Below are 18,009 nucleotides of genomic sequence, written 5' to 3' on the forward strand. Positions count from 1 at the left end.
CAGTTACATTGTTTTGGAGAAGCATCTTTTTCCACCATGGTCTGATTCTGGCCGCAGTTCAAAGGCTTCTCTCAATTCCAGATATGACAATAGCACTATCTTTGCTTTGCAACAAAGATCATTCCACATGGGTAAGGGGAAAAAAAGCAAAGAGAAAGAAGAATGGAAAAAGTTGTGGTCAAACAAACAGGCCTCCTTACAAGAAGATAAGTAAGTAAATAGCAGTGCAAAGAGCGGCTGCTTTGTTAAGACAGGACTTCTTAGAACTGAAATAAGCAGCTAAAGAAATGACAGTTGATCATACATAACAAACAGATCTTGCAAAAATATCCCAAGCCAGGCAACATCTGCTGCTTGTTTTCGCTATCAACTACGGCTTTATTTGCTCAGAGCTGTGCGTTGGAGGAGACCTTTTTTGTGAGGGCCAGAGAGGACAGGAGCAGCAGGAGAGCTGCGGTCCCTGCGAGGATTCTGTGCCACTGCCCAGCGCTGTGCGTGTTTCACTTACTGAAATCCCAGACCCAGGTCGTGCAGGAAGCCTGGCGAGGCACTGACAATGGCTCCTGCTGCCTGAAAAATGGCAGTTTCTCTGAGCAGGCAATAGCTGCATGGATAAGCAGAAAATACCATCACCTGACTCCTACTTGGTGCAATTCTGAGTGCAGTTTGGCTCTGCAGCTGCTCTCTCCCCACTCCCAGCACATTGCTTCTGTTGTCTCCTTGACACTTCACGCTACTTTCCCTTTTTTCCAGCTTTTAGACACACAGCACAGCAGTAAAAGATCTGCTGAAAAGGTAACCACCTTGCAAGCCGTGGATCAAAACCAACATGACTGCCCACACATGTAAATATGTACATTCAATAGCTTTATTTATTTGTTTAACTATTCTTAACGCAAACTGCCTTAAGGCAGTATTTTGGAGCAAGGTAACACACAGGCAGTCAACACCTGCTCCTCAAACCCCGGTTCTGCATGAGCTGCTATACCAGCACAGCAGTAGCTCACAGCTGCAAAATGAAGACATTTAACGAGCACAAAGGGTGGGCACTGCTTCTGCTAACAGCACAAACCTGTCCTACAGACACCGGCTCTGGCCCTGGCATTGCTCCTGCTGACCAGCAGTGGGAGTTGTGCTGTTTTCTTCAGCAGTGCTATGTTAAATACAGCAACACACAGTAGGCAACCTTTTCTTCCTAAATGAGAGGAATGCAGCTAACAGTTATTTCAAAAGGCATAAACTTCAAATCACTGCTTTGTATCTTATTGTTTTACTACACATAAAGGAGGGGGGATAAAAGGGAACCTTTCCACTTAGACAAGAAAGAATTTCAGATATTCCATTTCTCCGCTGAGCACACAAACAAAATTTAATGAAACGTTCTCTGGTTTCTTACACTTCTGACACAAGAACAAAAGTCTGTGCTTTATTACAAGCAGTGGTGGAGGAAAGAGTATTTATAGCTCATCTTTTTCTTCTAGGACTTGGAAAGGCCACCTGAAGTCTCTGCATGGCTTTCACTGTGATACAATCCAGCTGAAGACGCTGCGCTTGCTGCTCGTGGCAGCTGTCCCATGCAGCACAGCACAGCTGTGTTTCCAAGCACATTCAGCTGGGGCTGTGCACTCAAACATTTAACACACTGCTTGCTTTGCATGAGCTCGGCCCATCAGCCCATTTCAACAAGCATTCCTGCCCCCAGGCAGGCTTTAATATTCCCAAGCCTGGAACAACTTGAAATATGTACTCGTGCCACCATACTGAGGCCTGTGATCCAGCATTTGAATGATGTTCTTTGGGTGACAGAAGATCCCAGTCCAAAATACTCAGGTGACATAAAGCAAGCATCCATTCACACGAGCTTTTGGGAATTTCAATCTGTGCAGAACACAGGTCGCCACACATGGCTTTGCAAAGGTCACTGTGTGCACTTATTGCAGTTCCATCCTAATCACAGAATCTCTCAGTAATGGGAAAATTGAAGTTCTCTGTGGCATCTACTGTTGTTGAATGAATACAACTGTAGTGTTGCACAACACGACAACATCATCCCCTCACGGTGCAGTTACTGACAGGGGCTGAGCTCCTGAGTTCAGGTCTGTGAAGCTAACAAATGCAAACAAACCACATAAATCTGCTGCAGAGGAGGCCCACGTGTAGATATTGCTCACAGCTGCTTGCAACAACAACAAAGGCGATTCCTGTTACTGCTGTACCTTAAACATGAGGCAGAAGATATTTTACACCCTGTTCCCAGATACCCCAAAATAAATAGGAAGCAATCCAAAAGGAGGCAAATATCAGTCTTACCCATTCCCTACCTTAAATAACAAGGCTGCAAATCACATGAAATGATACAGCAAATCATTTCTTGTCCTGGATTATAGGTTTACTACTCATACTTTAAATTCCTGATACCAATTATCCGTCAGTACTTTCAGTAAAAATAACAAGGATGTTTTAATTATCCGCAAAAGAAGTATTTAAATTGCCTCCTCTCATTTGCTTTGCAGGAAAATGGAAGCGGCTCACTTCAGCTGGGCTTGTTCATTTTCCTAGCTTCGATTCTCTAGCACTATCTTGAAAATTAATGACAATAGTGGCACCAATTCATTCCTAGTGTTTCTGAAACACCTACACTTTCTTCTTTCTTTCCATGATAATTAACTTCTAAGAGTCTTATCTCCTACTGTGTTTGCAGACAGACTCACAAAGGTACATGCACCATTTCAGCTGGGCACACTCAGCCTCCGCAGCGCCTGCCTGCTGATAAACTTACCCACTTGCACTGATGCACCCTTTTGCCTGCACTCAGCTATTTTCAAATTCTGCTCACGATATAGCATTCTCAGCATGGTTTTGAGCTGCTAGCTCAGGAAAAAAAACCCACCATATTCCCCACAGCTACATCAAATGCCTCCTCTGGAGTCCTGCGCTTCCACGGGACCCAGCAGAGGCGTGGGCAGCGCTTCCCCACCACCAGGAGCAACACGCTGACGTTGTGTGCAGTGGCACCAATCCATGATCCCTCTGCTCCTCCCCAGTTGTTGCCTCCATCCCCCGGTTACATGCCAACATCTTTGACTGTGGCACAGATGGGACAGAGCAGGACCTTTTGCAAAGGAACATTGCAGAGATTGCCCGAGGGATGCAGAGCAAAGCTTCAGAGTCAACTGGAGCTGCCCTGAGGCTGGTGGGGCCTCACCCCTGGGGAGAGCAGTCCTGCACTCACTGAGCTCCTCTTCCTCTGTGCCAGCCGCCACAGGAGGGAACACTGAGTTCAGGTCCCAGGGCAGGGGATGGCTGTGTCTGTTTCGTTTGCTGGCAGTGCTGGCTTCTAGCTTTCTAGGAAGAGGCTTATTTGAGAAACAACGTGGCACCTCTGCTTATCATCAGAACTGCCGAGGTTCATTGCACAGCCAGCCAAACATTCTGATTTTCGTTCCTTATTGCCCAACCAGCCCCTCCTATTTCCATGGCCATACCTGACCAAGGAAAAGGACGTATCACCATACTAACCCAGCACTGAGATGCTGCAGGCTCCAACCACAGAACCTGCTTGTAGCCTGAGGAGTCACACTGCTCCAAGAGCAAAAGCACTGTGCCTCCCACGCTGCTTTCGCAGGACAGCCACAAAGACAGAAGAGCATTGCTGAAGCCACCTACCCGGACGATTATTCCCATGCGTTTGCTCTCGTAAGTGAAGGGGAAGATCTGGAGGATGGTGAAGTTCAGGATGTGGCCACCCGGTGTCCTCAGCTGCATGGAGGACTGGTCTCTGCCCACCAGCGTCAAGCCCACGCTCTCGGTCCACTGCACCAGGGCCACCTGAGAGGGAAGGCACAGCAGGCTGTAATCTAGCTCTGAAATTATGCTCCATGAATTAAAACCGTTCCCATTCATCGAGCCTGAAAGTGAAAAAAAGCTGCCTAACTGGCACTTCTTAGCAGAGAAGCCCTTCCCTCCACCCATCAATCTCTTCTTCTTTTTCAGGATGGCAGCACAGCTGACACCAGCCCATACATCAGCAACCTTCAGAAAAGATCAAGGGACACTTCATCCAAACAGACACAAAATATTACAAGTATTTTACAGTGACATTTTCAAAGCTTGAGAGCATTGGGCACGGGGCTGCTGCTGATTGAAGGTTAATTATTCCTTGGGCTTTTGGGGCTCTGATTTTACTTAATTATTACCCAAAATTTATTTGCAGGAAATGGCATTTATTGTGGGAAATCACTAGATACAGGAAGAAATTAAATCTACAAATACTTGCATCGACTCAAGATTTTACTAAGGAAGTTAATGCAGCTGGTCTAATTGGACAACCCTTTGTGTTCTCAGCTCCTTTTTCATCTACTGTTAAGATTAAAAAGTGACCTAAAATTTCTCTAGTCTTAAACAATCATGAAAAAACACAAGCTGATTTGGCTTTGTTCTTAAAGGCCTTTATGTCATTTTGAATCGGTATTTGTTTTTATGCTAGCCGGTTTTTGTAGGCTTGTTCACAATGTCTGCAACAAATCAAAGGATCTTCTGAGATTCTTTTTCAACTTTCCTTGAGACATCCTCCATGCATTACAGCGTGCAGCTGCATAATCCTTCTCACTGCCTCCCAGAGCAGAAACTGAGCTCAGGTTTCTAATACTCTGGTTAATAAGCAATGACTGGAATTTGTTGCAGGATGATGTTACTCGAGCACTCTCAGTGTACATGGCACTAAATGTTCATCAGACATTTGCAGCTCACCAGTGTGGGCAGAAGACATAAATCTCAGACTATCTCCATTGCTACTTCCTTCCAGGTGCCCATTTCCTCCCTCCTGCCAGCATCTCATCCCAATCCTATATTAGGAAGCATTTGAACCTTCAGAAAGAAAAGCAATGGGAAGAGCAGCGTGGAATCCCTGCTACGCTGCGCACATCATACTTCTAACTAACTGCATTTCATAGAGCAACGTTACTCATTTTGGTCTGCCCTGGGACCACAAAAAGGTGTGACAACGAAGGGGAGGGATAATGAAGGACATTGCCCCTCCTCCTTCCTTGCTGCTGTGTCCAGGGGCACTTCTTTCAGCCCTCAATAGCCCCCCAGATGAAGCACATCCAACTCGAGAAGTGATGCTGACCCCTTGTAATTCACCACCTCCCAGTCTGTGCACTGCTTTGTGAGTAACCTGAGAGGAAAAATGATACAGTTTTGAAGTGTCCCCATCAGATCCGCTACAAGCATTGAAGTTACCATTCCCATTCACCACACAGCACGATGTGCTTGGCCCTGAACACCAGGGCACAACACCAACCGAACGGAACTGGCTGCTCTCCAGCAGGGCCAGGAACTTTATGCTTCCAGAGCAGCATAAAGGAGGTCTGCTCTGCACCCGTAAACCAGTAGCTGGTGGGGCTCCCAGTCACGCTGAAAAGATGAGAAACATCCAAGATATGCTGACACCTTCTACCAAGATGGAAACCCCTCATACACCTTCAGGAGAGCCCATGTTGACAGATGAGGAGAAATGAATAGGTTTCTGAGCACACTCCAGGAGTTTGCAGCTCTGCCCTGGCCGGGTCAGGTACAGATCTGTGCGCTACAGACCAGAGCAGCTACAGCAGCACAGTGCAGAGCCCCCCAACTCTGCTCTTTCTGGTAATTAAATTATCCAAGCCACCAAAGCAAATATCAACTAATAAGCTTCATTCTAAAGAGACAAATTGATCCTTCTGCGCTATGACTCTGTCTACAAACGTCCCATTTAGGGTTGCCTAGGCACACAGGCAATGGGCAGAAGCCCATTGATCAGAGCACCCTTTCATGTCTTGGCAGCTGTGGCGGGTTGTCAGGGTTAAAGACTGTTTGCCCAGGAATCTCAGGCACTCTTATCTCTGATCAGATTATATCTATTTCATTTCCCCTGTTAGTTACTGTATGGCTACAACTGACACGCTTGCAGAGCCCCAAGGCTGTAACTGATATCTGAATAAAGATACTTCAAGACTTCTAAATGGCAGTGTGCACAGGAAACAAATTTAGGAAATCCTGCTTTCTGTTACAGGAAATGAATCCTATGCCAACTGGTAGAAATTACCCTCGCTGTTAAAGTAAAGAGAATACAAGTTTTTGTACTCATTTCATAAACTGACCTTCCCTGCCATGGTAATATTTTATTGATATAGGATTTCAAAGGCTGCCTTTAACCGGAGCCCAAAGTCATTCCCCTACAGGGAATGTTATTTAACAGCATCACTCTCTTCTCAAGGACTTGACTTGTGCTGATCCTGCATTTTGTACCATCTAGAGCGACACGCACAGAGGATGTCTAAACAATATTTGTATATCTAAGACCCACAGAAAAGATTTCTTCAGTGCAACAAAGCATATCTGATTTCCGAAAGCATTGTAATTCTCCACTGAAGACATTTGGAGAAAGGAAAAATAGAAATTAAATACTGGAAGGATTAGTCATCATGCTATAGTAAAATAAACAAACAAACAATAATTCCTTTGGCATTTGAGACAAATTGCTGCATAAATATTTTAAAGACAGAATAACGCAATAAAAAAAAAAATCACTGACATATATATACCATAGTATAAATGTAAATAAACTGAGGATCTGTGAGAAAGCAGCCAGCGAATGCTTTAGGAAAAAGAAACAAAAACCCTCAAATACAGAAATTACCATCTGGAAATCATTCAGATCTCATTTCAATCCAGAGGCAGTTGCTTTCTGTAAAGCTGCCTTCATGGGGGAGAGCAACACAGTAGAGGAGAAAAGCAGGTAAGCAAAACAGACCTGGACTGTGGGTGTGATGATCTCACCAGCTCCCAGGCCAGAGAGGGCCAAGCGCTTGTTGTTACTACAGGCACTTCAATGGAACAGGGGAAAGCAAAGATGCAGCTTTTGTACAATACAGACAAGATACACAACCTGAAATGAATGAACTGCCTGCCTGGGAAGAAAAAAAAAATCTACAGGGAACGTTTTGAATGGCACAAAACGTGGAAGCTCTATGCCAATCTTTCAATAATACCTGCACACACATTTCTGAAAAGTGGCAATTTGAGGACTTCAGCCAATACATTCCTTTATTTGCAAACAAGTTCTCATCACTAACTATGAGGAAAGCTAGTTTCTCTTCTGATGCCAGAGGAGAAAAGCTTATTATCAGAGGCAAGTCTGTTTGACAATAAATGGAAGAATCCATCAAATGGGTGATCTCAGTAGGATTCTTATGGAAAGTGTAAGACTTTAGCCTTCCAAAAGTACAGAGCATGTGTAACCATACGAATGAATAGAAAGCTTTTTTTAAACTCTGAGACATCAAAGAAGGTATGTCCACAAAGCACCACTAAAAGGCTCAGCAACAAGCTGCGAAGTTTGCCTCCACTGCAGCACCACGCACAGCCCTGGTTGGACATGGGGCTGGAGGAAGATGGCACAGCACAGCCCAAAGGCTGTGAGCCTCTGGCTCACGTGTGTCATCCTGCAGAGCTGCCCCAGGTCCGTCTCACCCACACAGGAAGGGATGCCTCCTCAGACAGAAGGGCCACCCGGCACAACTTCCACCTTTGTCAGGGGAACCGAATTTATTACCTACGAAATACACCCCGGACGAAACACGAGTGTGGGAACACGAGCTGAACTCTACCAACTGACCTCATCGGGGCTGGAGGCCTGGTACACCCTGCACGAGTCCTCGTAGTGCCTTTCAGCTTCAGCCTGGTCCGTCACCCCGTTGGATTCGTACACCGGCGTCACGTTGTGGCACAGCGCGATCGCCTTCACCGCCTCGTGCACGCGGCTGCTCATGGTTTTACGCACCTTGGTGGCCAAGGCCAGGCCTTTCACAGCGGGTGGCTCCTGAGATTGCTTATGGGGAAGGAGAAGAGAGTCTCACTGCAGAGAAAACGACTCTGATCGAGACTTCACTCAGTGAAAACCACGTAATATGTAATCCGTGCAAACTCTCATGTCCCTCGGGATGAAACGTGCTCGTTGTGCACTGTGATTCTGATCACCGCTGGGAGCACCCCGCAACTCGTTTATCAGTGTCATTGATGGAGGAAGGTATGCAGGACAAAATCACCTCTGCTGTTAGAAAACACATGAGAAAAGGGCGCACGGACACAGGTCTGCCCAGCACTGATGGGTGCCAGGCCAGGGTCACAGGACTTGGTGAAACCGCTGTGCCCCCACACAACATCAGTGCCTCGGCCGGGTTCCACGTGCAAGAGCACTGCTGGAAACAGAAAACAGATGGGTTGTATGGACCTAGAAAATCTTAATTGCATTCATTTAATTTTTAATACTATTTTTAGTACCAGAATGGGACTCGTCAGATAATTGCACAATTACTAAATTATCCTGATGGAAGAGGGGACACGCAGCAATTCAGTTTCCTGCTCTGTTAACCTTTAGTGTCAAGAGGACAAAAGCTTCGCTTCCAGGTCAAAGGCCACAACGTGGTAAAAATAAGAGCAAAGAATAAGGACTACATTTCCAAATGAATCGCTGCCTGCCAATGCTTCTCGTTACTGGGGATCTCACTTCACAGCCATAACTGCTAAGTGAGACTCGTCCTTCAGTGCAATGCCAAGTGCTACTTCCCACACTGTAGTGATTACGACACGCAAGGTTTTCTGATTTACTACCCAGCTAATCAGCACTGTTGCGACAGGCTTCAACCAAACCAAACACAGTAAAGCCCTGAAGGCGCTGAAGGGCATTTGGACCAACGTGCAGCACTATCCTCATAGCAGGACAGGCAGCCGTCAAAACATTCTTGATAAGTATTGAAAATGTTGGCAAATAATTTAACTGATAGTCAAGTTTTCTCTGGAGATTGAGTATGAATTGACAGAACATAAATCTGGAGCCTGGGGTTTTTTTGTGTTTTGGTTGTTGTTTTTTTAGTTTCTTTAAGTACAGTTCTCTGTTACTGCTTACTCAGCACTGATGGCTCCTCTTCCTATATTAATTCCCCAGTACACAGCATTTCAAACAGCAACTTAACCCAGTAAACGTTACCTGGTGTTAATTTCCCAGTGAAGCAAATGCTGTGGTTTCTGTAAGTGGTGAATAACTAAATAAAAGTACCCTATTTTACAACCTGAACTCAGGACACAGCACATGCACTTGCAGGCCCATGCAAGTACTATGGCACTTGGAATCTAAAGAATAATGGATGAGAAACAAGCTATGAGTGAATGTAAAATGCAATCAGGTTAATATTTATGTATTAGGTATCTAATCACCTTTTGATTTTTCCAAAAACTGACATACAAGAGGCAGATCCCTGTCAGATTAATTCATCATTAGACTGGTAACCTGGAAAGCTGAAAGCTGATGTGAATAAAGAGTTAAGCAATCCAATTTAATTCTACCTGTGTGTATATACTGAATATGTGGCTCTGCACTTCGTCCATGGAGTCAAGGCCGTACGCCACTGTGCCCAGATGAAGTCGCTTGAAGACCATCTCATTCTGTGTAAGCGTTCCTGTAACAGAAGCAGCATCAACACGGAACATGGACCAACATTCCTATTCTGCAAGGCATGATCTTGTCCTTGCTTTATCCCAAATACAAGAGAAACTGGTCCAGAACTGGGATTGACCACTGCACCAGGCTCTCAGCACAGGCTGAGGCTAAAGGTGACAATATTAGAAATCTCAGGGCAAATTGCCCTGGGAAGTTGTGGTGCACATTGCATACCACTAAGTGAGAATGAGATCATTCACCCAAAAGTCAATGCCAGGATAAGCTGCAGGCATAGCTCTGGTCCTGCTGCAACCAAAAACAACTTCTGGGAACAACTGGAACAGGACCAGGATTTTATGTGGGACAAAGCTTTTGATTACAGCTTAGTCCTCTGAATCAGCCCAACTGTAAGCAGTGAGGGAGGCAGAGTGACGGCATGTTTCTGCCCATACACCTAGGCTACCTTCATCCAGCTGTAAAACCTAACTCTAAAAGTGGTTTTTACATTTACCTTCAACCTTGGGTTTAATAGCATTCTTCAGAAGCCAAACAACAACAACATACCATGACTCAAAGCTTTATTTTCTACACAGATACCTGTTTTATCTGTAAGCAAGTAGGATATCCTCCCCAGCTGCTCAGGAATAGTGCTGGATCGAACCACGGTCCCAGGGATTTTGGAATCCCTGCGGATCACCCAGCTGTAGACAATTTTTCCCATGTCCAGATTCACACGTAAACTATGGAGGAGCAAAGGGAGAAAAAGTGTATCTGAAGTAAAACTCTGGAAAAAAATCGCTATGCATTGCCACAGTGTAATGAAAGCACAGGGCTTCTCTACTGCATTTGAGCAGCCAAAGAGGAGTATGTTCAAAATGAGTGGTTGGGCAGCAGATGGGGAGAACTGCACACTGCTGCACTGGTACTGTAATTCAAAAAAGATACATGGCAGAATTACGTGGAGAAGAGCAGATGAATCTGTGAGGATGATGAACGTAGACAAGTAAGGACACTGTGATTGATAAGGGGACAGCAGGTTAGAAATGGAACCGAATCCCAGGCCTACGCTGAGAATAACAATCTGCTTATTGATATGGTGCAATTAAATATGAAAATTTCAGTCCCTTTAAAGGCATTTGGGTCCTATGCTGTATAAATATCTCTCCTCTGCGTTTTCCTCTGTTCTTGTCAGAGTAACCAGGCAGTCCAAACACAGAGGCAGGGACTTAAATCACTGACCTGCAGCCTACACCAGGGTGCTCAGACAGTGGGCAGATGAAAACGCTTAAACTCAGCAGGAACAACAAAGCAACTCCTATATTCAAACAGCAATTCTATTTATATTCTATATATAATTTCTATTTCCAAATTTGTTCAGTTGTCAAACAAGGAATACATAAGACTTTATGTGTCTGTTCACATTAGAAGCAGGGAGGAAGATGCAAAGGAAGCAGTATCTTGCTGGGAAGAATTAGGAGTTGACTCACCTAATTGGAATGATGTTTGAGAACAGGAGGAGGAATCTTATGATCTGAAGATACCAACGGCCAGCAAAATGCTGAAGGGCCACCATGACAAGTGAGACCACCACCAGGGCCCCAAACAGGATCTTGGTGAGACAGTTCACTTCTAAATCAAAGAGACCAATCTAAAGAAATAAAATCAAGACATTTCCATCACACCATTGGAGCTGTCAGCTCAATTTAATATTCACAAAAGGAACGAGCCCCTGTATTCAAAGAGCCATTCCTCACCAGTCAATGTTTATTTTTCATTTAAAACGCTACAAACATATTTGAATTTATGAACAATATTGTTGCAATTATTAAGTTACTAAATACTAAATGAATACTAGATTACTAGATACTAAAACACTAGATTACTGAATAGGAGTCCCTACTAAATAGGATTTCCATCCTTTGGAAGCTGAGAAATGCATGAAGAGGTGAGAAAAGACTCATGCTGCCAAAAGCTGCAGGCTGTATAAACACCCCCACTCCCTGCCTTAGCTTTGCTACAGCAGAACACAACAAAATAAGCTTTCCCATTCTACCTGGGACTGTTTAATTATAACCATGTAAGTCATCAGCATTAGTTATGAAGCACCAGCAGTGTTAAAAAAGCAAGCAGGTACATGTACAACAGGCTCAAAGAAAAGAAAGATGGCAACAGGCTCTGATATGGTAGCTGTCTTAAACAGGAGGCTGAAAGATATAAATCCCTGTTCATCTGATGTTGTCCCTAAAGTCTGTCTTTGGATGGACTTACCTTTGTTTAGTGATAAATTACTGCCAAGTTTAGTTATTACAATACTGCTTTCTTGCCCTACCTTACTTCTTGGGTTTGAAGTGTTCATCACACTGCGCAGTTCCCTTCCAGTGTACAGGACAACTCCCACAACAGTACCTAAACAAAGCAGAATATGCATCAGCCTAAGAAGTACAACCTCTGCTTGCCTTCTCTGAAAGATGCTTGCCAGATCCATAGCCTTCAGTTTTGAAAAGACTTAGCAGATTAGCCCCTAAAGCAATGGTAACAAGGACTAGAAAGGTGAGTTATCTGAAATGTAGAATCCATACAAACACAGATGCTGAACAGAAGACAGCCTACTAGGAGTCAGCAAGTCTCCAACCACACTGCCCTTATGGCAGGACTCGCAGCATCATAAGCTGCTCCAGCGGAGGAACATGCAGAGAGAAGCCACGCGCTTTGCTGGCTTGTCTCTTCCTGACCCCCATCCCTTTTGAAGTTATTTGTCACTATGACTATAAATAAATAAAAACAGAGAAGGAGGAGGGATTGTTTGTTCCCACCACCCCAAATCCCACTTAGGGGTGCTAAACGTGCCTTACTTCAGCATGAAATGGGTGCTTTGGGATATGATTGCTCCTTCTTGGTGAATTTTGCCACAATCAGAGTAAAACCAAGAAATTCCAAATGCTTTAAAGACAGAATTAACTTATTTTAAAATCTGTGTCTTAGCTGAGTATTGCTTTAATTGCTGTTCCTCCTGAAAGGTGAATCATACCAACTCCCACCTTACTGCAACAGATGGAGCTGCTGGGAGCCCATGTATTTTAATGCTATGTCCTGCAGTTTCTAGCAATCTGAGAGAAGCATTTTTCTCCCTTTTTGCAGAAATATTGTACCAAACTGTGTTATAAATCCATGGTTTTCTACAGCTTCTCTTAAAGACTTTGCAAAAAGCAGCTGCAGTCACGAGTCTAAAAGCTGCTATTGCCAACGCTGGTTGCTACAAGAAAATTTTACAGGTCTATAAAAATGGATAAAAACACCACTGAGGGAAAAAAAAGAAGAGTGCTGTTGCTGATACATTGCCATTTTATGCACCACTATTCTGCTGCTGCCACTAATGACCAAAATTTTAACAATTGCGTTAATTTGAAAGTGTATTATTTCTAAATAAGATTAACTCAAAAGAGGCAGTTACTAAAAATGCTGAGAAACATTCCTTTGGAGATAATAATAAAAAAATTTAAAAGTAAACACATCACTGTAGCCAGATGGCAGGAGGGGTAAGATCACCACTACTAAATCAGCAGATGGCACAGCTACTCCAAATCAGCTGCGAACAGTCAGAGTCGGACCCTCCGACCACAGCAGCAGATGGAGAAAGTCACATAGCTCTGCTCCATCCTACAGGCAAGGGCTGCCCCAGCAATGGCAGCACCACGACTTCACAGTGTTAGCTTACAGAAGAGGAAAAACGACATTCACGTTTTGTTCTTGCAGAAGCAAACTGCAACATGCTATTTACTACTGCCATAGGAGAAACAAAAATGGATATTCTATCAGTGGAGTCAGTCAAACTGAGGGATAAAATCTACCAGGTCTGGAAAACAACTTGAATACAAGCTGGTGCGTGTAAACAGAACATTTCTGATTGTTTTATGGCTAGACAGACTGTTGTACTCACCAGCTGGAATGGCAAAAATACCTGCAAATGGTATTCTTTCTAGCTGAACTCTCAAAGGTATCTGTACAAATAGCTTTGCTCTTACTTAGGAAGGAGGGTGGGCTTTGCCCCAAAGCAGGATGGACTGAAGCAGTGCATTACACAGCCTGTGGGTGTTGGAAGCCGCCCGGCCCCAGGCAAGGTGTTTGCAAGCAGAAAGCAGGAAGGCAGAAACCTTCAACATAGTAATTACTAATCTATAAATACTATTTACTTGGCCCAACTGTATGCAGATGACCAGGTTTTTAGCGCCCTTTGGTCACATTGCTGCAACAATACTGTAATATGTGTCAAAGAAGATCCTGAGCAGGGGTAGATGGAAACATAAAGGAATAAAATCTATTCATATGTTCTGCTTTTAAAAGGGAAAATGAAAATCTCTCCAGTACTTCACAGAAATCTTTCAGAGTTCACGTTCCTTCCCATTATCACCAATCCCAGGCACACTGTGGTACTGCACTGCAAAGCCCCTCCTCTCTGCAGCTACAACCCCAGCACTGCTTACAGAACTTCACTCTCCTGCAGTGAATGCTGTCCTGTAGTCCTGACAGGCATGCTAGGCAGGAGAGGAGCAAGGCTTTTACTTTGACAAGCCTCTGCAGGAGGGCACTGATTAATTTCAGGCCTTCAAGCTCATCGTACACATGCACTAAAATGTGTCAAAGATCTTATTTTTTTCCTTCTTTAAAATTATGTAAGATGAACTCAGTGGAAGCAGTTACCTGGAAATCTTTCATCTTAGCTTCTGTTACCAGAATCTATTTGACACCATTTCTGTTACAGATTAGGATGTCAATGCGAAGAGCAATTAAGTGCTATTCTGGTCCTAGATGCTAGAGAAGTGCCCAAAGGCCACTCCAATTCTTTCTCATCTAGGAATGTCCAAGAGGCAATTAGCTGCCAGTCCGGCTCCCCAGAGGTGTTAGGACAAGTGGGAAACCTCACTCCCACTGCTAATTTCTCCAACTGACAGATACTATTATTCTATTACAAAAAGACCTTTAAAAATTGTTAACATATTCCCTTAAAAATAATTTACACGTGCCTCCACCTTACCTGATGCAATCACTGTGCTGGCCCACAGGGTGTTTTCTATGCTTAAGCTTTCATTCACAGAAGGGTCACTGTCCTCCTACAATGGGGGGAAAATAAGACACCGTGTCAGTAATTTAAAAGGCAATAGGCTGTTGGAGTTACACAGGGGTGCTTGGAGAGTGATGCTCTGTCAGCAGAGGGCTTCCAGGAGAGATGGAGGATTTTCATTAACCCAGCGAGATCTCTGCCTAGGTTGAAAAGCATCACTTGATTTCAGTACAGAAAGTAGAGTTGGACGAAAATGTATAAAGACAGACTTCCTCCTGAAAGCCTCTATGCATTAAAAAAGAGAAAGGGATCAGTGGGAAGCTCACCAGGAACCCCTGCTTTTTCACAGGCAAAGGGTTTTAACCCTACAGAGACTGCAGCGGTGCTGATTTCCTTCCGAGCACCATGAACACATAACTACCAACCTCAGTCCAAACATTCAGACCTAATGCCAGCAGTGGAAGGTCCCACGTCACAAACAACCCATGACACTGTTGCCAAGTCAAAGCTTCGAAAACAACATTCTTGTTTCAGATTTATTTCATGTATTTTAAGGAGGGGAAAAAAAATAAGAAAAGAGAGTGAGAGAAAAGACACGAGGAAGAGCATGACCTCACATTTCTCCTGAAAGAAGTCTGGCATCCTGCTGGTGTTCAGCAGGTTGGCACAGAAGACAGTACATTCATTATTTCGAGCAGATGTAAGTAGGACTTACCCTTGTGAAGGTTCCCACAAAATTGTGTATATCAATGTTGGGCTCTTCTGCATATACGTACGACCGGATTTGCAGCAGGTCCTAAACACAGATGTGTTTGGGGCATTTAGACAAGCACGTTTTAAGAATATACAAATGGTTCTAACAAAACACTTCAAGTCATTTCAATCATACTATTTTCTTGAGCCCAACTACCTAACAGAAAATATAACCATTATACCAGCATGTTGAAGGCATTTACCTGCTCGTATTCATTGGTCTGAAACCAAAGAGACTCCTGGGAGTTACTTGGTTGTTAGTGCCCCATAAAAACAAATGCAGCCTGAAAAAAATTCAAGAGAGCCTAACAAACACATCGCTTCCTAGCAAAGAAGGCCTGGATCTTCCAAGGTAACCAAGGAACATCCTAACTCTCAACATTTAGCTTGAGATGCCAGTGGTACTGGGAGCAGTTGCATGGTGACAAGGAGATATGTCACTTCTGAACAGTGTTTCCAATGCTGACTCCAAGTGAACTATTCACTTCACAGATTGAATGTTTTGCTTCTAAGCTTTGGTATAAAATAATCTTCCTGCAACTATACAGACAACATCAATAAAACAGGTACCCAGATTTCTTTCTTTTCTTTTTTTTTAATTTTTGAAGACAAACTACTTTAGCTAGAGAGTACTGAGCCAGAGGAACCTACTTTAGCTAAAGAGCAGTTTAGCTGGGAAACAGCACATGTAGTGGAGGCTAAACGCTTGTTTCAGATCATACAGGGAAGCACCACTGGTCACTCCTCCTTTCACAAAGGTGAGCCATGAACTTCCAGAGCCGTTTCATGAAAATGCATGAGTTGTGTCTCTGAGTATACTGCAATCCAGGAGGAAAGGGAGCATTTCAGGTGTACCAGCAGCAAGGCACCTGTCCTGCAACAATACCTGTCCTGCGCTGAGTTACTGCAGTGGTCTCTGGAGGGGAGAGCAGCATTCCCCCATGAGCCATGTCCTGCTGCAGGGTCAGCACAGCCTCGCTGTGCAGCTCTGCCCGACAGCCACAGACACCCAGCCTCACCCTGCCCCAAATCTTCTCTTTGTTGCCAGACCGAACCTGCACTGCGCACCCGGTCCTGTGCAAAACAGTGTTCACTTGTTTCTCAAAGCCATTAACTGAAGCAGAGGAACATTTGCAGCTGGCTGACTGAAACCTCTCCACCCAAGTGAGTTTAGCAGGCAGCTTACAGAGGCGGTCGGCAGTCTCTGGGTGCAGGTAACCGGCAGCCGCAGTTTCCAGTCTGTCTCACCATCCAGCTGGTCAGTGCGAAGGAAGCAAGACCCTGGGGAGCACCCACAGCCATGAGTGCCCTCACGTAGGTACACCTACAGCTTACAGAATGGTTTTGTTTCTAGGACATCTTTCTTTCTTTGGAAACAGTATCTGATTTAAAGTAATACTTGTTAATACGGTAAGAATAGATGAATTATACTCCTGCACCACACATTTATTTCCTCCCACCAGTTCAAAGTACAGTGAGATTCTGCTCTGTATCTTTAAGACATTTGAAATTAGTCATCATGCTCTGTAAACATGCAGATCAAGCGTTTCCTTATTCCACACTTAACAAAACAAACCTGACCAGCACGTAAAACGATTTACATTTACAACGCATGGCATTTTGTGACCTCATTCACCCTGGATTCAACTACCTACGTTCTTGGACTAGCAAACAAAGCCAGAGTGTAACATCCTGAGAACTGGTGGTCCCTGAAAGCCTTTGAATTCCCCATTTCTTCAAAATTTTACTATTATCTATTTCTTTCACGTTTTCAAAAGACAATTTTCTCTAAACAACCAGTGAAAGGTTAATGGCTATTTTGACAATTGGTTCCAGATGTTTACCATTCTTCTCCGACGTCCTCAGGAAGATCATGTCAGCAGGGACCCGCTGGTTCTGTTACAAGAAGAAAGGCCATTATTGTGCACACACCCCACACGCGTGCACAGCTCCTTCACAGCCCCGGCCACGAGCAAAGGCTACGGAGGAGAAAGAGCATTTCTTTGTCAAACTGAAGCTTGGTATTCATTTTGCTTGGAATCCTAAACTCACTTCCCTGCAGAATCCTGAGTGCAGAATAACAACCGGAGCCAGCTCCCACTGACCAGACTGGCCAACGTCTAGCTTTACAAAAGAGCTAGTGATAATTCTGGAGGTCAGAAGAAATGTTAAACCAATGCCAGTTTCCTTTCAAGGAAGCTCTATGCTGGAGGAAGGCACGCACCTGGGGCCTACAGGTACCAGGGTTTGGGTATTTTTTATTTTTTTTACTGAATATTTTCAGACTAACAGTTTTAGAGGACACAGCTGCTTGCATGGAGAAAGTGTGAAGAAAATAACTGGAGGAAAAAAAAGGAGAAAATGTACATCCCAATGCCCACAAATGGATCTGTCCCTCCACCTTTGTGTTGGTTATACCAAACACATTTTGGTGTTGTATGCTGTATTTGTATCAGACATTTAACCTGTGTGCAGCAGTCAAAGTTAGGGTCAGGGAGCCTTTTTGTCTTGCTACGGGGAGATCAGAAAACATTGCTTATAGGCTCTTATTCTGAGATCTGGTTTGTAAAGGCAGGGATGCTATTTCCAGGGCCAGGGAGACCCTGGAAAGTAATTAAATACTGTGTTATCCAACACTCAATACTCTAAGCCTATCATAAATCAAATACCTCCGTTTCCAAGAAAAGCACTTTACAAAGAAGACGCACATAAAGGCTCA

General features: G+C 44.2%; 1 protein-coding gene across 4 annotated transcripts in view; it reads right to left on the reverse strand.

Moving 5' to 3' along the window:
- ATP9A (ATPase phospholipid transporting 9A (putative)) overlaps window positions 1–18,009 on the reverse strand; it is a 52,451-nt gene that overhangs the window by 18,966 nt on the left and 15,476 nt on the right. For all 4 annotated transcript variants that reach the window (XM_042834454.1, XM_042834455.1, XM_042834456.1 and 1 more), the window contains 10 exons: window positions 17,135–17,186; window positions 16,477–16,571; window positions 15,253–15,333; window positions 14,511–14,586; window positions 11,808–11,884; window positions 10,966–11,126; window positions 10,076–10,218; window positions 9,385–9,497; window positions 7,658–7,870; window positions 3,667–3,828 (listed from right to left, as the gene is read on the reverse strand). In XM_042834454.1, coding sequence (XP_042690388.1) covers window positions 3,667–3,828; window positions 7,658–7,870; window positions 9,385–9,497; window positions 10,076–10,218; window positions 10,966–11,126; window positions 11,808–11,884; window positions 14,511–14,586; window positions 15,253–15,333; window positions 16,477–16,571; window positions 17,135–17,186 — 1,173 coding nt within the window. The remainder of the gene's footprint in view (window positions 1–3,666; window positions 3,829–7,657; window positions 7,871–9,384; window positions 9,498–10,075; window positions 10,219–10,965; window positions 11,127–11,807; window positions 11,885–14,510; window positions 14,587–15,252; window positions 15,334–16,476; window positions 16,572–17,134; window positions 17,187–18,009) is intronic.

This window comes from Centrocercus urophasianus, unplaced genomic scaffold (genome assembly GCF_019232065.1).
Source record: "Centrocercus urophasianus isolate 14NV4802_14NV808 unplaced genomic scaffold, USGS_Curo_1.0 seq_46, whole genome shotgun sequence".
Lineage (NCBI taxonomy): Eukaryota > Metazoa > Chordata > Aves > Galliformes > Phasianidae > Centrocercus > Centrocercus urophasianus.